Source organism: Theobroma umbraticum, unplaced genomic scaffold (genome assembly GCF_002168275.2).
Source record: "Theobroma umbraticum cultivar Fairchild unplaced genomic scaffold, ASM216827v3 scaffold_51.0, whole genome shotgun sequence".
In the NCBI taxonomy this organism is placed as follows: Eukaryota; Viridiplantae; Streptophyta; class Magnoliopsida; order Malvales; family Malvaceae; genus Theobroma; species Theobroma umbraticum.
The window spans coordinates 4,159,562-4,181,563 of NW_018397260.1; the positions used below are offsets into that span (position 1 = coordinate 4,159,562).

Consider the following 22,002-nt stretch of genomic DNA (forward strand, 5'->3'; position numbering starts at 1 on the left):
GAACTGTCACGGGTGGTCCTTGGGATATATATATATATATATATATATATATATATTATATTAATTCATGTGATCATAATTCCAAAATGAGATATGGCTTAAAACATAGGGTTGCCAAATTCTTCGAAATCAGAAGGATGGATAGAAAGACAGCTGGCACGGCCAATTAATGTTAAGTGCATGTGAAACATTTTCTTGTTTCTCAGAAGAAAAGGACATGTTTCACTAATATTTTAATTGCTTTTTTTAAAAATAAAATATTATACTATGCCTTTGTCATAGGTAATATGCTTGGCGAGGGAGTAAAGGCGAGGATGGGGCAGATTGGGTTGGTTTTATTCAACAGTGGTTTTCTTTTTTAATGCAAAACCATTCCATGACTATAATCTTTTCAAAATAAAATAGATCATAAAAAGATTGAAATTTAGTCCACAACTATAAGGCATAGGCATGGTTACAACATAAGACATATATCTCACAAATTCGTAACCATAGATTAATTGGGATTATATCAAATAAAGCTGCTTGTCAAAAATGGAAACCACATCCTGAAAAAAAATCGAGGTCAAAAAACATTTGAGATCACTCAAGTAGGGTATGTAACGAAAAATGTCTAGATCTACCAAACCCTACCCACTGATCTAAATGATCGACAAGGTCTTAGACTCGGCAATAATTCTCCAATTAATAAAGAAAAAAGAGAATATATATCCATCCTCTCTTTCCCAACAATTAAATATTTTAATTCTTTAAAAGTATTGAATTTGCTTGTATTCTAATGCATACAATTGATCACTTTTTTTCTTACCCATCAACTTTCACAACAATTAGAGATAGAACTGAGAAGCTGGGGTACAAACCGGGAGGAGAAAGGGTCGTGGGAAAAAAAAGGATGTTATTTTGATTATTGGGAGAGATTAATTGCAAAGGTAGATAAATATATACCTTGGGTGGAAAAATTAATTAAGTAAAGAGTGAGACAAGGAAAAATTTAGGCAAATCATCTGCAATGTAGGACATGTTTAGTCTCAACATTTGTCTCAGTGCTTATTAATGGTTCCCCTATTAGATAATTTAAAATGAAAAAAATTCTTAGATGAGGTTGTCCTTTGTTTCCATTTTTGTTCAATTTAGATAATTTAAAATGAAAAAAGGTCTACATCTTATAAAAATGTTGTTGTGTGGAAATGTGCTCCTTACAATATCAAGTTCAACCTTGACGATTCATCGAAGGGTAACATAATGGATATGTGAATTTGCATAGTGCTTCACAATGAGGTTGGTTATATCAAACTCATTTTTTTTCTAAATTCATTGACTATGCTAATTCAATCATTGCCGAACTAATTGTTATAAGAGAGATTTTCATTATCTTTATTACTAAGTAGGTTAATTTTCACCGTTTATTGATTGAAGGTGATTCATTAAATACAATTAACTTGACTGGATGTCTTTTGGAGGTTGAAAAATTTTATCTTGCACATTAAATCTTTAAAATCTAGTCGAACAGTTGAAAAATACAACACATTCTCCAAGCTATAAATGAATTAACTAATGAAGTTCTCAAGGATGACGTTCTCCATCAACATAAGTTGTTGGTGGTGATTAGTTAGATTGTTGGCATATATATATATATATATATATATATATTGCAATTGTTTGTAATTATTTTGTTCTCATTATGTACTGTTTTGCTCTTATATTTATTAATAAAGACTTATATAGAGATGTCACTTGGTACTTTATAGTCACATACCCTGCATTATCCAATTAAATCAAATAAGCTTAGAGTACTTTACAGTCAAATTTGGGAAGTGGTCTTAGAATATCCACTAGCTCAAGCTGATTATAAATAATAATTTTTAATACTAAAATTTTAGTTTTTTATGTATTTTTTTGTTTATAAATTTCTTATAAATGTTATACTTACTAAAATTCATTTTTGTTGTAAATATGATTTAAACTTTAAATTTATTTGTAATAAAATAACTTTAATTTATTAATTTAATTTTTAATAAAAATATACATAAAAATTATTTTAAATATCTTTTAAACCAATATTTAATGAATAGTGTCTAGAATGCGTTGGGATAGTAACTCAAAAATTAATAGATTATTTGTACAATTCGAATACCTTATCAAATAATAGGATTCAGATTAAAATATTTCAAAAATAATAAATCATATGCTTTTAAGAAAAAAATTCATAATTATTTATATAAACTATTTAATTACATGATCCACTCATGGAATCCCAATAAAATGTTAAAGTGGGAGCTTTTATAATTAATGCTTTTACTAAAAGAATTATTGTTGTGGTCATATATAACATGATTATCATTGTATAATTATGCATTGGTGGTCCCCATAAACTTTGCTTTGTACGAGAATTACGTGAGGCTAATCAGTTAAGAAGAGAAAGAAAGAGTTAGATTATTAAAGGTGGCACAATCACGTGGCATGACTTAAAAAGTATGACGTGGAGCACATTGACTTCTTCCTCCGTTATGAATTAGAACAAAAAAAAGTTAAAAAAAAGGTTTACAATATTGTTAATATTCGACATTATGCATTTTTGAAAGTGTTACAAAGTAATAGCCGTCGGGCCAATTGTATAGAAATATTAAATTCAAAGTTGGAATAATTAATATGAGTGATAGCATGTGCCTATCTAATTCAAAGAGAAAGGAGGTCAAGTTGGAATTATAAGTTTGAGTTATAACTTTTTGGTATATTATTTAAAAAGATTTTTGAATTATTTAAAAAATAAATCTTTTTTTATTCTTTTATTAGGTTTAGTCAAATTTTTATATTTTTATTTTAAGTCAATTAAGTTTTTATAATTAATGATTAACTATCTATTGCTAGTCAAAACGTTACTTATCATTTTTTAACTATATCATGTTGACGTGGCATGTTTAATTGTTATAATGAATAATAACATGGTATGATGATGTATAATTATGATATGATTATGTGACATTTTTATTTTATATGACAGCATCATTTGAATAGAAAATAATAAATGATTTTTTGACTAATGCAGTTAATTAATCTTTACTCGTAAAACTCATTTGATCCAAAATAAAAGTATAAAGGCCTAATTGAATATAATAAAAAAATAAGCCTTTATTTAAATTTTTTAAATAATTTAAGAATTTTTAAAACATTATGCTTTTTTTAATCATAATGCTTTTCTTTAGTGTCCAAATCATTTGAGTATAATTTTTAAATGTATTTGACTTTTGTTTAATTCCAATTTGTCTTTTTTAAATCAGTACTAAAGGTAAGAGATGCATTTGGTTTGGAATTTTGTTTTTCTTAAGATTCTTAATGGTATTGAAGAAAACACATTATTATTCACATTTCTTGAACAACTTTCATCAATCTAGTTAGCAATTGCATTTCCCTAAGATTAGTTGGTATTAATTAAAGATTTTCATATGATTCAATCTATTAGATTTTCACAAAGAAAATGTTATTTTCGATGCCAAACTACTTCACCCTAGTTGAACAGTTCATTTTATCTATGTGCTTTAATCATAAATTTGATGAATATATTTCAATATAAATGTGTGCACAAAATATTATTGTGTACTGTCCCCACTCCCCAATTATGTAATTCCCATTCCTTTTTTTTTAATTACAAATTTTAATTCCTTCTTTTGTAAGTATAAAACTATATTCAAACCTATTAATAAATTCATAAAAAATTTACAACTAGAGGTAAACAATGAAACATTCATGACAAGAAGCAAGGAATAATCAAGTCCACTAACCATTTTTCCTTGATTCCAAAAGGTAAATAAATATGGAAATCGATAAGTTCTTGTTTGTCAAGTCTGATTAATGAGTTTTGAGACTTTCAAGTCTATCTATGAAAACTTTTTGTTAGTTAAAATTAATACAAATTTATGTATCTTATTCGAACTGTTGAAACCATTATATTTTCGAATCAAGATAGTACATTTGATTAAAAAATAATTTAAAGTTTATAAAATTGATCACTAACCTGTTTTCTTGATTTTTGTTTTGCTTCGATATTGCTTATTAAAATTATTTTATTAAATTAAAACATATATATATGTATATATGTTTTAGTCAAAATTTGAGGAAAAAAAATTTTGTCATCAGCTAAGGCAAGATTATTGCATTGATTCCCTGGTGGGTCATAATATGAAATGGAATATTATTGGTAAATTCTAGAAAAGAAATTCATTAACCCAATATATATATATATATATATATATATATACAAAAAACAAATGAAAGCAACAATTCATCCTAAAACTCCCTCATCCAACCAAAAAAGAAAAATTGGATATACCAAATCTGGATTTCTCATGCTTCAAAGATCACTTAGAAACAAGAATAAGTGTTTTTTCACAAGATAACTTCAATCATTAACCCAATATATTTTAGTCATGAATTTCATGGAATCTATCCTCACCACCCATCACTATCCCAAGTATAGGATTGCTTTTCTTTTTATTTCAATCAGGAAAATTAAAATGGTTCAAGGATTTAAACTTGAATCAATTATTGAAGTGCTTGTGGTTGATAATGGGTTGAGGTCAATTCAATTTTTGAGTCACAACAACCGGTCAAACTGTTTCATTTAACCTTATTGGATTCCTTATTATATATGAATGAATGACTTCATCTTCATAATTATTTCTGTATGTGTATGTATATATATATATATATATATATATATATATATTTATTACGGAAATCGAAGATATATGTAGACCTAGGGGAAGCAAATTTGGCAGGTTGCAATGTCAATCAAGGTTAAAATTAAATAGTTTGATTAATTATCACCCAAAACAAATAATTGATGGATCCTTGTCAATTGTTAATCACAATTAGTTGACGTGTGCCATGTTCTAAGTACAATAATTCTCATGATTAAAGCAAATTGAGTACTAATAAATGTTTGTCAACCTCTTCATGTTATTATGATTTGTGACTAATTAACTATATTATTTGGGTATCTATTTTCTTGATAAGATTATTACATTTACATTACTATCAGCATATTAATTATAATTGCAAAAAACCTCATAAACTACCCATTGGAACTTCAAGTCCAATTTTTTAAAGAATTTATGAAATTTCTTAAAAAGATAAAGATCAAAGTTGGAATCTCCTTTCTTTCCTTTCTTTGAACTTCCTCGTAGACAAATAGAAAAAGATATTAGAGTGATAATAGAAGTATATTTGATATCATCTAAACTAAAGGCATCCTAGCTACATATAACAAGGTCCATCTCAACTATTTTCTATTGATTTTAAGATGATATGCCGTGAATTATCCCCTCCATAATAAGTTTGTCATGCCTGCGATGCTATCCAGGCCACACGATGGTTCATTATCCCTGCACTTGAAGAATATTATTAGAATGGGGATTAAATAAAATACATATCAATTAAGTTATAAATATAATATTTAAACACATAAATATAATAAAAATGATGTCACCTGTTATGAATTAATCTGTGCCTGAATCAGCCTAGCCAGAGAAAGTTAGTGTTAACAGCAGCCAAATGGATAAATTTTTGGCTACCTTCAATGGAAAAAATCTTTTCCACCTCAAGTCCAATGTGCACCACAAACGGCATAGGGTGGTGGGTGAGGCTTGATAGACAGCATTGAAATTGTACTTTAAAAAAATCAGCGAAATTATAGGCGGCCTTTTTGGCTGTAAAATCTGTAATGGAGCTGAATCATTGACTGCTACTGCTTCTTCTTCTTTTGATTGGGTAACTGAGAGAAATTAAAAGAGAGTGGTTGAGGGGTTTAATGTGAAAGAAATATGTGATTGAGTGCCTTGACTGGACTTCAGATAAAGGCAGAAATTGATGTCCTTTCTTTCATTCATTAAACACTACTAACCAAAAGTAACCAATCAGTGGGTATTTGGAGTTTTAACTTTGAACACAAGACTTTGCATAGGAATAGGATAAATACAACAGGAATGTAACCATGCATATATATGATTGATTGATGCCTTGGGCTTTGTTTGGTTTTAATTGCCAAATGAAACCCATACAGACTAACTACCTTCGTTTTCAAATCATAACATATATAAACATGTTCCCACACGTATTCTCGAAAACTAAAAGTAGGATTCTTGAATTCTTAAAAACCAAACACATCCTTTTTTAAAAAAAATTAAGTAATTTCATTGATGGAGGGAGGTGAGGCCTATATTCAACATAGGACTCACCCCAACATTCATTCTTTAAAAACTGTACGTTCGGTATCCTCTGTCTTGAGAGTTTTCTAATATTAGAATTTCCCCTATTATACACATCCCTATGTTTGAAGGTTGGTTGGTCTAGTTTTAGAGTTTATTTGGTATGATTTTTTTTTTAGCTCAAAATCTATTATGAAGTTTTTATAAAAAATAATAATTTTTAAAATTAAATTAAAACTATTTGATAAGTTATTTAATAAAATAAATTATATAAATTTAAATTTTAATTAAAATTACCATAATAGATGTTTATACTATCTTCAAGCACTTAATAAATCAAAATAAATTAAGTTTGCTTCTATTTGAGCTTCTATATAGATTTTTTTTAATTTTTTTTTTTGGTTTTTTATTTTTTTTCTAGTATTCTTTATAAAGAGATAGAGAAGAGTGAGATTAGGGGTGATTTGTAAAAAGAAGAAACGAGAAAAAAATTGATTGAGAATTGGGTATTTCCTAAAAAGAGAAAAGAACTTTTAACTTTTTTAAAATTTTATTTTTTGAAGAACTTCTCATAATCTCTATTTCACTTAACTTTTGAATTTTAAGAAGTAGATAAATTAAAAAAAATACTAGATCAAATCAAATAAGCAGTTAGAAGCTTTTGAGATCCACTTGAACAAGCAATTAAGTGAAGTGGACTGATTGGCTGGAGTGGTCCTTTGTTTTAAGGCAATGGAAAAGGATCTTACTCTCTTGTGCTGGGCCAAAAGGTGAATGATGCATAAGGTGGGTGAGAGACACAGCTGCCTTTCTCTCCTTCTTAACTCTCAAACATCAATGTACTCAATGGGTCACACCCTAAAATCAATGGTTCCTCACTCATGAGTTCTCTAATTGAACATTGCTTCAAAGTTATTCAAAATGCCAATGAGACGTTCTCTCGATGGCCATGAAGAGGACCTACAATCTTTAGGATCCAAGTCCAAATTCTATCATATATAGATTTCTAGCTTTATACTGATTTAAAAATAAATAAATAAAAGAGGGCTTAAGCTTTGCCAATGGGGTCAAACCAAAGGGTTTTTGTTTTCTCCTTTCTCTTTTCAATCTTGCATTATTCGTTTTCCTTCTATTTGAATGCCAACATTATCATCACGTTCCCCTTCCATTTGTTACAATCCCTTTAACATTCACACGTTAGGATAGGTTGGCAACTCTTGGCTTCAACATGTTAATATGACAATTGAATGATGTCGAACATCTGTTCATTAATAGTAACAGTATCATTGTCGGCAGCTGAAATTATTATTCCATTTTCATAGGCTTAAGCAACATTCCCACCCATGAAAATTTGATTCAGATATTAATTTTATCGAAAGCGAATTTACATGTCTTCTAGCAAGAAATTAATTGTTGGTTCGAACGTGAACCATTCATCAAGATAACCAACGAATTTTATTCTTGTAACACAAGGAATCTCTCGTGGTCATACATTTTTTTCACCGAAGAAGGGGGAAACACTTAAAAAAGACACAGTTGATTGTCTTTGAAATAACCCCATGACCTAAAGAATTGAATGACATTTTTAATCTGAGTCAAAAGTTTAGACTTGTGATCAAAAAGGTGAAAGGATTTGCTTCGGCTTCACTGATATTCCGTTTTAAAAAAGTGCTAAGCACTTGTCAAGGTCACGTAGTATCATTATTATATCTCAGAAAAGGCAAGACCCGCTCAAGATCACTGGAAAGAGTAAAACTTAACAAACTTTTTAGTGGGAAAGGTGATTTTTTTTACCAACGAATTGTTTTTGTATTTTTACCATAAAACCTCCTTTGTGATGACCACTGAACACTAGGCCTAGGCCGGGCACGTGTTGAAAATTTTGGAACCAAATCGAATAAATATCTCTGCTGCTGCGACTGCCGCTTGCAGTGTACGGTTAGGTCTTTCCTGTGAAAGGTCACCCCCCCTCTCAGGAACGTGTTGTAATTTAGCTGCCAATAGGATCACATCGATGTCACGTACAGTTTTGAATAAAGGTCTGGCCAAGAATTTTGATTGGACGTGACAAATGGTTAAGATCCCAATTTTTAACCCTTTGGTAAAAACTGGATATAGCATAATTAAATTTATTGCTGTGAGTGACGATCCAACCATTTTCTGATATGTAGTTTGTGGGTCTGAAATTGGTGGCTGGGGCTTGTTCAGTTATTCGCTCATTTCGGCCGACAGGCAAGCTAGATCCCCTTTTTTGTCTGGGTTAGAACAGCCGGTGTCAATTGACTCATTGGGCTCAGCGCCTACTGACAAGCTCAGTTAGACTGATTGAGCCCAGCCTCACGGCTCAAATCTTCTCTGCACATTCTATCGGTCCAATTTGGAGTTGAGCTGTCAAATTATAAACTAGTGATCAACTCATCCATAATATCCTTTAAACTTGTTCATGTGAATTTACATTGCCCTGCAACGAACAAAGAAAATGAAGAAAAACGAAAACGCGAAAGCTTTGGAAATTTCTAGGGATGGCAATGGGGCGGGGATCCCTTCATCCGCCCCCCGGCCCCGCCTAGACAGCCAAGACCCCTGGACACCAAGCACCGGCCTCCACCGCGGATGTTAAACTCGTATTCGCCTTGTCTTAATGAATATTTCTAACATTCATATTGGCTTCGTCCATCAAGATCACTCTACTTAAATTATTAACCAAAAGGAATAATGTTTAATTTTTTTGTTCAAATCTTACTCGTCAATTTACATAATAATATATATCTATCATAATTTTAAATAGAATAAAAATATGATACAAATTTTAATATGCCAAACTTAATATAATTTTCCAAGAACTTATATAATAAAAATAATCCTAATCAGTTTCGACATTTCAAATTTCAACATAAATATTTAGATTTTATTAATTAAAAAATCTCAAAATATGTACATATAATGTATAAAAATTAAATAATAGTATAAGCAAGGCGAGGCGAGACTGGAGATCCATATTTTCCCAAAAAGTAAAAACCACCCCTCCATAAAAGTAGCTTAAGTTTTGCCATCCCTAAAAATTTCCAATGATTTATAATTAAAAAATGATCAGAAAAATGCTTTAATATAGAAACATATCGTTTGTTTCAACTTGACCATAAAATTTCCAATTTCCGAATGGCACCATGTAATTGGTAAAGCCTCTGCCCCCAATGACCCCTGCCATTGTGAAAGCTTTACTTGTAATCTCTTCAGAAAATCTGAAAATGGGAATGGCCCTTCAAATAAAGCAATGACTACTTATTCAAGGGCAAGAACCACCACATTTCATGGGGGCAGAACAATTCAAAGCAAAAATTTTTCTTGGTTCCACTTTTCAGGGTGGAAACAGAGAGGGCTCACGGTTCTTTGCAGCACTCAACCATTCATCTAATGTTCGCTATTGATGATCCAGGAACATGACACAACTGTGGAAACAACCAAATATTTTTATTTATAAACATGAAGAGGCATTAGATGGTAACAAACGATCAATAAATTGAATACTGGTCCTATAAAGAGAAAACTAGTTAGCAACCAAAGTTCGAATCTAATCTTGATGTGACTAATGTATTTTGACCTATATCTATATAACCCAAGGCACCAGTAAGATGATGAGAAATTGCTTGGGTTAATAGAATGTTCATGATAGTAATATAAACAAAAGAATGCAAAATTCTGTCCACCCCACTTTGCAGGATGGGAAATAGAAATCAAGTATCGATCTGAACAGGTCAAGTTTTGAGTTTGGACGATGGAAGACTGGCCAGATTAAATGCCATATATATATTAGAGCTGCGCCCGATCTTCAAAGCAAGTATTCTATGCAAATGGAGATTGTTGTTTGGATGACAAATTGCCCCAAGAATTCATCAACCATGCCAAAATTAAAAATGCTTTTCATATGCAGATGGAGGAAAGCCCAGAATGGAACTATTTCAAGCCCTTTCACTTCTCTTCTATCTCAATGACTTCCTTTTCATTGTTATTGCTCGCTCCGTTGCTTTGCATTTCAAGTAACTTCTGTTGCTCCTCTCTCTCCTGGGCTGTAGCTTCATTCACAGCTTTGCGCTTATTGCTTGTAGACTGCTGATACATAACCCCACCTATCATACAGATGAAGAGCCCTACTGTCCCCACAAAAGTGGAATGCTTGTCCCAAATAACCAAATTAATCACAACTGTCAATAGCTTGTTAACTATGCCAAGAACAGTGAACCCTGTAGCAGAAATTGCCCTTCGGCAAGAGAACCCAAAGAATGAGATGGCCAATCCAAATAAACACGATAAACCCACAGGCAAAATCACTTGAAAAGTGTACCAGTCAGACTCATCTGAGATTTCATGCTTTATTTTCTTCAACTCCCCCATTACAAGTAGCTCAAGCGGAAACAGTAGGAGAGCCTCAAGATTATTGTACAGTACAAGACCCCATGTATTTAGACCAATAGTCATTACCACATGCTTTATGTAAACAAAATCTATGGACATGCTTACCAGGTATGCACCAGCCCAAGTATAGGCGGTTAATGTGAACTGGTAATCAGTAAGAACATAAAGCACACTGCCACCAAAAATGGTGGCTAATGAGATCCATGTCTTCATTGAAGGCCATGGCTGGTGCAAGAAAAGGGTCTCCCCCATTGCAACAAACATAGGAACCACCGAACGGAAGACAATGAAAGTGTCTACATTAGCATGTAGGAGGAGCTCACTGTTGGTGAAGAGAGATAGGTAAAATATAACGGCTGCAGGTAAGAACCGCCACATGGTCAGAAGGTCAAGTGGATCATGCTCTATGACCTTGAGCCATCCACAGAGGAATACACCAGCTGCACTTGTCAGGTACTGCAAAGCAGTTAGTGCCCCTGGATAAGGAAATTTCATAACAGCCCATTTATTGATGATGGAGAGAAGAGAAGCTGAAATGCAGTATCCTGCTGCTATTCCGTAGACAGATACTTGCTTGAGTAAACTACTATACCATGTTCCTTGGGCTTCACCGGAGAGAGCAGGGGCTTCAGGACCATTGACTACAGGACTCTCCACATCCTTAGACATCTAAAAAAGAACATACACAATGTTATTACCAGGTCTAGCTAGTAGCAAGTGTGTATTGTGTGCACATGTGTGAGCGTGCCTGGCCTGTATATATATATATTCCCACCCCATCTTTTGCCAACTGAACCTGCTGCAGAGGCAGGAAGAAAACTTTTCATTCAACATTCAAAAGTTGACTACAGTTATGCAAAAGCAAAATTTATAAGAATTTAGCCAGTACATGCTATTGCAATCACCATCTGGATGCAGAATTAAGACACATAAAATGTGATATTTCTCTCCGGCTGAGGTGTACATCAACAGAAATAAAATATTAGTTTTATTTTATAAGGAAGCACTGGAGTAGAAAGAGAATATATCACCACGTTTAGCAACCATTTGTTTTCTAAAAATAACAAACAGACTCATCCACAACCAAACAAATCCGTTGTTTAATAAAATAAATCCACAAAACATCTTTTAGATTAAATACAGAAGGGAGCGTTGTCCAGTGGAATGGTAGAAGTCTTGAGCTGACAAGAGCAGCAGCACAAGTTCAAGATATGGGAGACGCTATTCAATGCAAAAATGCTACATATTTGGAGACAAACATGGTTTATTGTCCTCCTTCTGGTTAATTTGATAATCATTGAGACTATAAACGAATCAAATATCAAGATACAAGATAGATATGTATCAAATTTTGAAACAGGCACTAAAAAATTGATAATGATCTAATTTTAACTGAATTTTTAGACTTAAAGTTCAAGATAAATAGCCAGAACCCAAGTAAAAGCCAACCCTGAAGCAAACCAAGCTGTCCAAGTAAATTGATCAGAAAGAGCTCTCAACTGAGTCACGTCTGTATTCAGAAACAACAAATAGGACACCCAATTTAAATGAGGTATTGCAATGTTGAATTTCAACCAGCCCTCTAGCTAGTATGATTTCAAACACATAATATATAACACCACCATGCTCCAGCAGATAAACCTAGGAAATTTTGCATGAAATTGAAGGGAGATTCATTTCTTATGCTCAACAAATGCTTTCCTTTAAATGGATATCCATTTCCTCCTTTGTAAATGCCAATAGAAATAGTGACAGGAACACATAAATTCCTCATAACAAAAGCAAAGTACCATACAGCAATATAATTATAAACATACTTTATCGCCAAAGTAGCATAAACAGTAACTAGAACGTCCTCAAAATTGCATAAAATAGTAGCAACACTAGTTCAACAAATAATGTTGCTATGTCAACGGTTAACAAAAGTTTGACCTGTCAAAAAAGATATGCTCTTATCAAAAACCATTTTGTAATACATTATGTACCTGGAAGTAGAAGAGCAGCAAATGACCAACAAGATGAATCACCACTAAAGTCAAGGATCGCAGCCCAATCCTCCTCTAAAATGCTGCAATGAAGAAAATATAGAAGATGTAAATCTCTTGGCTGAAAACAAAATCACCAGATACCATGCTTGACCAAACATTCATACCACAAGTTTCCAAGGAGAATGACAGGCATGCCTACTTTGAACTAATGAAGTTCAATTCATATCAGAGAACACACACCATTCTTACCGTTGGATTAAGCATCAAAAAACATTTCTATCATTGCAATGTCCGTTGTACAGTGTTATTTATGGTAAGAACAAATAATTTCTAATGTGTATGGCTTGGGTCATTCAAAAAGCATACTATCTTATACAAACCTACCTCCCTCTAAAAGCTCAATGCTAAAAAAACATACTACACATATACCTCTCTAAGAGGCCAATTATAACTTTGGTAAGCATAAGCAACAAAGAAGCACGCATTCTACACCTTGTCAATCGATATCCAACACCAAACAATCAAACCTTGTCCATGAAAAATTCACCACTTGACCAAAGTTCACGATGTGTATACAATCCTAACACAAAAAGGGTATTTCCCAAAAGGAAAAAAGAATGCACCAATAAAATGTGGGTTTACAGAAAATAGTAAGAAATTCTTGGGTTTTTTCCTAGCGTCTTTCCTCAAAAGAAAGCAAATCTGAGAGTAGAAAAGCAGCAACTTGGCTTAAGATTATTCAACTGGATGGCCCTGGACAATATAAATACCAAAAACCCAAAAAAATACAAAGAAGAAGAAAGAACAAAACCCAGATGGAAAACTGCAAATTTTGAACAAGATTTGAAGTAAAAACAAAAGAGATATAGCCTCATGCAATGCGTAATTGAAAAGGAAATAAAAGCCATTTTCAGATCAGTTGAACAAAGAAATAAAATAGGAAATAGAAATTTGAGAAAAAAAAAAGACAACAATTACCTGGGGAGATTTGGAAATCTTCAATTCCTTTGGGAGTAGATCTTGGACTGGCGTTTTAACAGTGAGCTGCTGCTTGCTACTTGCACTAACTAGTTTTTTGCTTCGGTTTTCTCGCTTTACTCGTTTTCTGGCCTTTTGGGCAATTATTAGTATATTTGGAAAAAGTTTACTAAATTAATTAAAAGATTTGGGCCAACCCAGGACCTGATCATTTGGTCCAATCATTCTTCGGCTTTTTATTTTTTGTGAAATACTCTTTTTGCTTTTAACATTTAATTATAATTACACACAAATTTATTAATTTATAAAATAAATATTACAATTCTAAATATTTAAATAATATTAAAATTTAAATAAAAATATTTTAAATATGTTTTTTTATTTTTGTATCCAACAGTGACTAAATCGGACTTAGATCCGATGAAATTTATCAAGGAACACCAGAGTTGGTGCTCCCAAGATCTATGCGCCTTGGGAACATTCAAATGGTGCTCCCTAAGAGCACCCATAATGGGTGTTTCCAAGGAGCACCGATCTGGCGCTACCTCCGTAGGGAGATGGAGATCCAGCTCCAGCCGGATTTGGATTTTTTTTTTCAAAGACAAAACATAATAATTTATATAATATAGTAATTTTAAAAATTGATAAAAAGTAAAATTATTTTTTAATATTATTATATTATTAAATTAATAAAAATATTAATGATGAATTAACAACTAGACTTGTGCATTCAGTAAAAAAAATTATTTCGAAACAAATTGTTTATTTTAAAAATTAATAAACTAGTAAAGAATTATAATTAAAAATTAAAAGTGAGGATATTTTCTCTCTTTTTTTCTTCTTAGTTTTTATTAATATAGCATTTTTAGCAAATTAACACAACTTAAAATGAATAGATTAAAGTAGTTATTGCCGTTAGTTATGAAGTTTGATATCAAAGTATTTGAGTTGTTTTAAATTTCATGACTTAAAAATGACAGGAGTATACAGTAGAAATCAACGAATAAGTTTACAAGGATCTTTATAATGACAAAAATAAATATTAAAATAAAATAAAACAAACATTTTTATATGTTTTATATTTAATTTATTTTTTATAATATTAATATATTAAATATAATATTAAAAAAACTTTTTGAATTATTATAAAATATTTAAAATATATTATATTTAATAAACTCATATGTTTTTTATTTTGTACTAAATAAATTTTTATGATTAATTATATTCAAAATATTATGTAATAATGATATGACATGTTAACATGTTATATTAGATGATGACGTGATATATTGATATATCATATGGTATAAAATGATGAGTATTGCTTTAACCAATAATGATAAATACACTTAAACATTTGACTTATTAATCAGTATATGATATCTTTAGTTAGATAATATAGTTTAAATTTATTTTTTTCTAATTATAAAAAAATTAATGATAATAAATTAATTATTAATTATATGTATTTATTTGACTTAAAATAAAAATATAAAACTTTGATTTAACATAATTAAAAAAATTATTTTAATTTTTTAAAATAATTCATAAACTTTTGAAAATATTATGTAATACATTAACATACAAATAAATGTTAAAAAGTAGACATAATTTTGAAAGAACAAAAAAAAAATTACACTTAATTTAAAACTAAAGAAATAAATATTAACAAAACTAAAGTGAAGAAGAAATGGCTTTTAATTATTTCGACTTTGCTTGTTTAATCCTTAATTAAACTCGATTTGATCTTAAACTTGTATACGAAATAAAAAAAATTGCAATTTGAACTTGGATAGCAAAAGAATTTTTCGTAGTAGGCTACGTAGAGTAGCCATTTGAGCATGCTTGCTTAACTTGAAGCATAATTCAGCTGCCAATAACACTTTCTAAGCATATTAGAATTTATTAGATCAGCACTTTGAAAATGAATATACAAAAAAAAAAACAATTATTACAGCCTGCCACTCTGCCATTTAACGTTACTGGTTCAGATTCAATCTTGACTTAAGGTTGGGAGCATCAGCGCTTTGTGGCAAAGTAATCAATTCAGGAACAGCGACCCACAACAAACCATGTCCCAGGAAGATCAAGACCAAGAACTTGGCAAGCTAGCCGTCCGGCTAGCCAACGCCGTCATTCTTCCCATGGTGTTAAAATCAGCCCTGGAGCTGAACATCATCGACATAATCTCCGCCGCTGGTGACGGCATGTTTCTATCACCTTCCCAGATCGCGAGTGGCCTTCCCACCAACAATCCTGAAGCGTCTGTGCTACTAGATCGAATGCTACGCCTGTTGGCTAGCTATTCCGTTCTAAAGTGCTCGGTAAGAACAAAGGAAAGCGGAGAAGTTGAGAGACTCTACGGAGCAGGGCCCTTATGCAAGTTCCTTGTTAAGAATCAGGATGGAGGGTCTGTTGCTCCTTTGTTTTTGTTGCACCATGACAAAGTCTTCATGGAAAGCTGGTATTTTGCATAATCTTTGCCAATTTTTTTCTTAACAAAAATTTCGTTATCTTTAAAACTTCAGGTTTATTTATTGTTATATAAGGTGAAAGCAAAATTCTAAATATACTGATAACACCACTTAACAGTTAACACTTCCCTGTGTAAGGGTAATTCTAACAAACTGAAGCAAAAGTTAACTCAAATTAACTCTATCAACTGGGATTATAAAAGCTATGATAGACTCAAATTAGATGTGAGATAACATTACTTAACATTTGTGGGTTTTGATAACTTATTTTGTTGGATTTCAGGTGCCATTTAAATGATGCTATACTAGACGGAGGGATTCCTTTTAACAGGGCTTATGGGATGACAGCATTTGAGTATCCTGGAACAGATCTAAGGTTCAACAGGGTATTTAACCAGGCTATGTCCAATCACACTACTTTGATCATGAGGAAGATTCTTGATGTTTACAAAGGGTTTGATGAGGTGGAAGTGTTGGTTGATGTTGGTGGTGGAATTGGAGTTGCTCTCGGTATCATTACTTCAAAGTATCCTCATATCAAGGCAATCAATTTTGATCTGCCTCATGTTTTGGCTGATGCACCAACTTATTCAGGTACTCTGTCGCTCCCTTTTTACCCACTTGACTTGATCACTGTGAAATTTCTATAAAATGATGGGATAATTGGTAATCCAATTTGATTGCCCTGTTCATATCTCTTCACTGACTAATTTAAAGCGTTGTCTTAGCTGGCACATTTTTATGTTCTCTGTCTCTCTCCACATACCCCTAACACAAAGTACTTGAAACTGCAGAACAATGTCTGTTTCTTTTTAATTCAAGTTCATTTAATTATGTATAGTCTAAAGGTTGACAGTAATCGAGTTCATGTCTTACTACTTTCTGCAAAAGGTGTGGAGCATGTTGGAGGAGATATGTTTGAAAGTGTTCCAAAAGGTGATGCCATTTTCATGAAGGTAAAGCTTTATTTCATATAGAAAACTAAATGGAGCACCTTTTTCTATATATTTAGCTAGTTCAGTTGTATTTTCGGTCATGATTGATAAATTTAGAAGGTTGAAAAAGCAGACTAACTAGCTATAAGTCTATAGAAATGAGCTTAACTACATCCAAAGCAAATTTGTTTCCTTTTCTTAGTTTTATTTTCTGAACTCCCCATCAATATAACTTGAGAAAATCTACAACTCCAAGTGAATATCTACCATCGTATTTCTTCAAAAGATTTGTTGGTAAGTTTTGCTATGTTGTTTGTTGATAAAACTTGCAGTGGATACTTCATGATTGGAGTGATGACCATTGCTTGAAGCTTCTCAAGAACTGCTGGGAAGCTCTCCCTAATGGTGGCAAAGTAATCATTGTGGAATCAATCCTCCCTGAGGCTCCTGATAGCAGTGTTTCTTCCAACATTGTTTGTGAGCAAGATCTATTGATGTTAGCTCAAAACCCTGGGGGCAAAGAGAGAACCCGAAAAGAATATGAAGCCTTGGCTTTAAGAACCGGCTTCTCTGGCTGTGAAGTCATCTGCTGTGCTTATAACAGCTGGGTCATGGAGTTCCACAAAAGAGAAACTCTTTGATGTTCTGTTCAAAACTTCAATTCTGGTACTTCAAAATGTGTTGTTCTATTGCTATATGTATTTGCATCTCATGATGATGTTAGTCTCTAATATGTAACTGGTTCTTTCTGAATGGAATAGTTTCTTCTATGGCTCCAAGAACCAGAAGACTCATTGTGTTGGGTTTTTGTATTATGGTTGACAAGCTTTCTTCCTTGTGCATGATATCAATTATCTGTGCCAGCCATGACTGTCTTGGGCTTAATGAAAATTACCATTTACCTCCTCTGTCAATTTTGAAGATGTTCAGGAGTGCATTAAACCGTTTTGGTTTATTAGATTGAAGCTACATATTCATTTGTATAAAACCAAAAATCAAATGACAGCGCCAGTAATTTGCCTACTTAGTTTCAACTTTGAACTCAAAAGTCCAATAGCTTTCAAAGGAAATTTTCGAAGTTAATAGAAAAGGACATTAACATGAGAAAAGGAGAGAGAGAGATAGAGAGAGGAGGAGGAGGAGAAGATGAAGAAGAGCAGTGGTAGCTTTTGACGGCCTGTGACAACCCAATTAGTGAAATGAAAACTCGCATAGTTTTCTTCCTTTTATTCCCACAAGGAGTCCAGATCGCCTACCCACAAAAGTTTATTAGTAACTTGTATCCCCTAAAAACTGGTACGGAAACAAAGACGTGGAAACGCCAAGCTCTAATCTAAAACCATCTTTGGGACTCATGGGACTGTTCTTAGCTTCACTCTTCTCCATGAACTAGTGGTCGTCGGTTAAAAACTCAGGCGGAAGATGTTAAAGATGATCTTCTTTATCATTCTCTGTTTCAGTAGAACTCATAGCGGACTGAGAACTTAGATCCGAAGAGAATCCAAAAGAGTCAAAACCTGTAAGGAAACTCGTACGGAAACAAAGACTTGGAACCGTCAAGCTTTAATACAGAACCATCTTTGGGATTCTTGGGATTGTTCTTAGCTTTACTCTTCTCCATGAACTTATCGTCGGTTAAAACTCAGGCGAAAGTCAAAACTCGCCGTCGTCTAAAACCTCCGCCACGACAGAAGAAGAAGCAAAGAGAAAAGGCTGGGGAGAAAACGAGGGAAAACATCAGGACGGGAAAAAGAAGAGACTTGACAAACAAAGACTGCCATTAAGTCCTATGGGCATGGCATGATATTATAAAAAGGGCAGACGGATTTGCATTCCACCAGAAGCTATTAGTTTGTTGCTTCAATCATTTCAAGGTCATAATCAAGGTGCCCCTGATCCCTGGAGCTTATGGTACTGCGTGGGAGGGAAAGTTGAATCCTTAGAAACATTGCGCATGTATACCCATAGATGTCATGAAGCAAGTCCCCCACTCTGTTTGACGCAAGAGTAGCTACACTGCGTAACAACTTAAATATCTGCTGGTAAGATTTGAGTAATATTATTAGAAGCATGAGAATGCATAAAAGCAAGACAAAGTAGCCAAATGGCGGGAGGAGTATCAAGAGAAGGAAGTCACAGACGAGAGCTCCCAAAACGAGACCGATATGGTTCAGTAGAGGAAGGTAGCCCGTGCAATGAGATTGTAGGGCTATTACAGCCACCGTCAGTGAAGTGTAGGTGAAGGCAAAGACGATGAAAATCTTCATTATCAGAGCGTGCGTTTTGAAGGGAGACTTATCGTCGTTTTGATACATAACTTGAATGGTGGTGAGCAGTATAACTACGAGAGAGCCGATGGCAGCTTGGATTATAGTAGAGTGACCGACTCCTTGTTTACTGCGTACAAGAATATGAAATCAATTGATAATAATCAATAGAAAAATCCATACATTATAAACTTGTAAGATTCTAATCCAACCTTTCAGAGCCAAGATCAATGCTTGATTGATTGTTCTGCATCTCTGTTTCAGTGAAGTTGCGCTAGAGCCTCACTTGATCAATTTCTATGATGATTGGGTGTATATATATGCACTGCCAAGTGGCCACTGTCTTTCCTCAGTGACGTTTGATGCAAACTTTTCCGTCAGCCCCCGAGTAAATTACGTCATGTCCCAATCTTGCCCTTTTTCCCAATAAGTTAATTGTTCGGGTGCGGATTTGGTCCGGCTCCGTGATGTGGAGATGGGAATGCTATGTACAGGCGGCAATGCTTTTGTCTGCGCTATTTCTTTGACTTTTCGCATGTTATTAAGAATTTTTTCATTTATATAATTTTCTACAGAATGTTGAGTGGCCGATGTCAGCGGATTTGAAAGTAATGAAGGAGAATATAGAGAGAGAACATACCGGCTTGGAGATTTTAGGTCAAGCTGATTCTTTATTAAAGATGCGTATGGTGATCAAAATGACTTGTTAGAGAAAAATTATTTTTATGTAAAATATTTTATAAAAAATTTAATATATTTTATTATTTAAATAAATTGTTAAAAATATTTTTTATTATTGAGATCATTTTATGAAAAGTATTTTTTATCATGATAGAGTTATTTAAGTGTTAAAATAATAAATAGGAATTGAGCACAAAACAATATTGATATTTGATTTTTACTAATTTAAGATCAAAATTAAGAATGAAAATAAAAATAAATAAAATCAATAAAGATATTTCTCAAAACATTTAACCACATATTTGTGATTAAAATAAACTTTAATTTTTTAAAAAATTTTCATCTTATCACTTTTTTATTATAATTATAAAAATATAAATATTCATTAATTGTGTAAGATATCTAAAATTTATACTTATAAATATGTATTCATTAAATAATAATTATTAAAATTATTTTTATTATAATTATTAGTAAAATTAAAACTTTTTATAAATGTATATTCATCAAATGATGATCATTGAAATATTTTTTATAATAATTATTAGTAAGATTTATTTTATTTATAAATAAAAAATGTAATTGTATTGAATGGTTTTATTAAAATAATATTTTATAATTTAAATATTAATATTTTAAATTAAATATTAATACTCATCAAACTTATAACTTTTATATAAAAATATTTTTGTTACTCTCTGAAAAATATCTTATGCTTTCTAAAAACTATAAGATATTTTTAGCGATTAACTTGTTTTGTTTTTGACTGGGTTTTACTGCAGAAGTCGACACTGCTGCGTTTGTAGCAGTTTATTTGGCGTTCAGGTTCTTTTTGGGATGGTTTTATGATTTATCTTTCTGTTTCACCGTGATGACTGATGTTGGCTTTTCTGATTTGATGGAAGAAGCTCAGTTTCTTGCTGAGTTTAAAGGCTGGTTGGTTGTTTTGTTGATGATTGTTGTTGTGCGTAAAGAGACCTGTGCAAACAGCAATGTACAGGTTTTTGGGGTTACTATCATATGGGTTGATGCAAGTTTTGTTTTTTCGTCATCTTCTGTTCAATGAAAGGATATGGTTTTCTTTTTTGTTATTCTAGAAGGAGTTTCGGAGGGATGGTTTCGTTGCACTAGAAGGAGTCCTGTTTTCATTTTTCTCTCAGTCAAACTTATTTTTAAGATTACTGAGAAGAAATAGGAGTTTGCTTATTGGTGGGACAGAGATGGGCAGAACATTTTTGTTGGTTCCGAGCGTCATGTGCCGTAGGGTATTTTTGTGTCCTGGCTTCCGAAAAGCCAATAACTCTATATAAAGTTCAATGAAGTTTCCAAAATTTGACATTTGACTTCTCCATGTTGTGATGTGAACGTTTGAAGAGAAGGTTGGGGATAGGTTGGGAGCAGAAGGTGGGGTTTTACGGATGCGGTTAAGAATAAAAAGTCGAAAGAGAAAGAAGAATAAGAAAAAGAAAAAATTGATTGAGAAATCAGATTTCATAAAAAAAGAGGGAGATGAGGGAGTAAAAAAGAGAAAAAAAAAGAATGGGTGGTTTTTTAAGTTCAATTTTTAATTGAGATTGAATTTTTTGTACTTTTTCTCTTTTTTAAATTTTTTGTTATTATTTTTTTAATGTTTAATTTTTTTTATTATATTTATAATTTATTTTTTGTAACTTTTTTAATTACAATATTAAAAAAATAATCAAAAAAAAATCCTAACAATGCATTATATAGACCTGATAATAATGATATTACCTACACATGATAGTTCTGTAAAAGATCAAAGAATTTCAAATTTGATAAACAAGTTCATTTTGAAAAAATTTGATGTATCGTCATAATATCTTTAGACTTTTAAAAATTTATCTTTACACATTATAATGTAATTTGTAAATGATAATTTGATTCATTTTTTTAGATAATTATCTTTATTAATGTAAATTAATTCATATTTTAATATATAAAAAAATTGTGTCCCAACAAGTAACATGGGTTACACTCTAGTTTGTACTAAGTATATTATTTATTTAAAGTTTTTAGAGTTAATAATGCTAATAAATCTT

At 32.0% G+C, this 22,002-nt stretch overlaps 2 protein-coding genes and 1 long non-coding RNA gene across 4 annotated transcripts; 1 reads left to right on the plus strand and 2 right to left on the minus strand.

Moving 5' to 3' along the window:
* Positions 1 to 5,108: 5,108 nt before the first annotated feature.
* LOC110417278 (uncharacterized) lies at positions 5,109 to 7,157 on the minus strand. The gene is made up of 3 exons (XR_002445296.1): positions 6,953 to 7,157; positions 5,486 to 5,770; positions 5,109 to 5,381 (listed from the first exon to the last, which is right to left on the minus strand). It is a non-coding gene; the product is annotated as an uncharacterized LOC110417278 (long non-coding RNA).
* Positions 7,158 to 9,662: 2,505 nt separating this feature from the next.
* On the minus strand, positions 9,663 to 13,787 carry GONST3 (golgi nucleotide sugar transporter 3). Of its 2 annotated transcripts, XM_021428671.2 has the most exons (4): positions 13,583 to 13,787; positions 12,602 to 12,684; positions 11,209 to 11,285; positions 9,663 to 11,092 (listed from the first exon to the last, which is right to left on the minus strand). In XM_021428671.2, the coding sequence occupies exons 3-4, from the start codon at positions 11,252 to 11,254 to the stop codon at positions 10,173 to 10,175; spliced, it is 966 nt and encodes a 321-aa protein (XP_021284346.1). In that variant the 5' UTR covers positions 11,255 to 11,285; positions 12,602 to 12,684; positions 13,583 to 13,787; the 3' UTR covers positions 9,663 to 10,172. The 2 variants fall into 2 exon arrangements, with proteins under 2 accessions (XP_021284346.1, XP_021284345.1); XM_021428670.1 differs by having other exon boundaries at positions 9,663 to 11,285; positions 13,583 to 13,738.
* A 1,733-nt stretch (positions 13,788 to 15,520) lies between these two features.
* LOC110416602 (caffeic acid 3-O-methyltransferase-like) lies at positions 15,521 to 17,809 on the plus strand. The gene is made up of 4 exons (XM_021428625.2): positions 15,521 to 16,049; positions 16,343 to 16,653; positions 16,951 to 17,015; positions 17,327 to 17,809. The coding sequence occupies exons 1-4, from the start codon at positions 15,658 to 15,660 to the stop codon at positions 17,633 to 17,635; spliced, it is 1,077 nt and encodes a 358-aa protein (XP_021284300.1). The 5' UTR covers positions 15,521 to 15,657; the 3' UTR covers positions 17,636 to 17,809.
* Positions 17,810 to 22,002: the final 4,193 nt, after the last annotated feature.

Excerpts from the sequence above, each read along its gene's own strand:
- GONST3 (XM_021428670.1), bottom strand. The coding sequence starts at position 11,285 with ATGTCTAAGGATGTGGAGAGTCCTGTAGTCAATGGTCCTGAAGCCCCT.
- LOC110416602 (XM_021428625.2), top strand. The coding sequence starts at position 15,658 with ATGTCCCAGGAAGATCAAGACCAAGAACTTGGCAAGCTAGCCGTCCGG. Across the intron at positions 16,654-16,950 it reads TGATGCACCAACTTATTCAG|GTGTGGAGCATGTTGGAGGA; the intron begins GTACTCTGTCGC and ends TTTCTGCAAAAG. Across the intron at positions 17,016-17,326 it reads GTGATGCCATTTTCATGAAG|TGGATACTTCATGATTGGAG; the intron begins GTAAAGCTTTAT and ends TAAAACTTGCAG.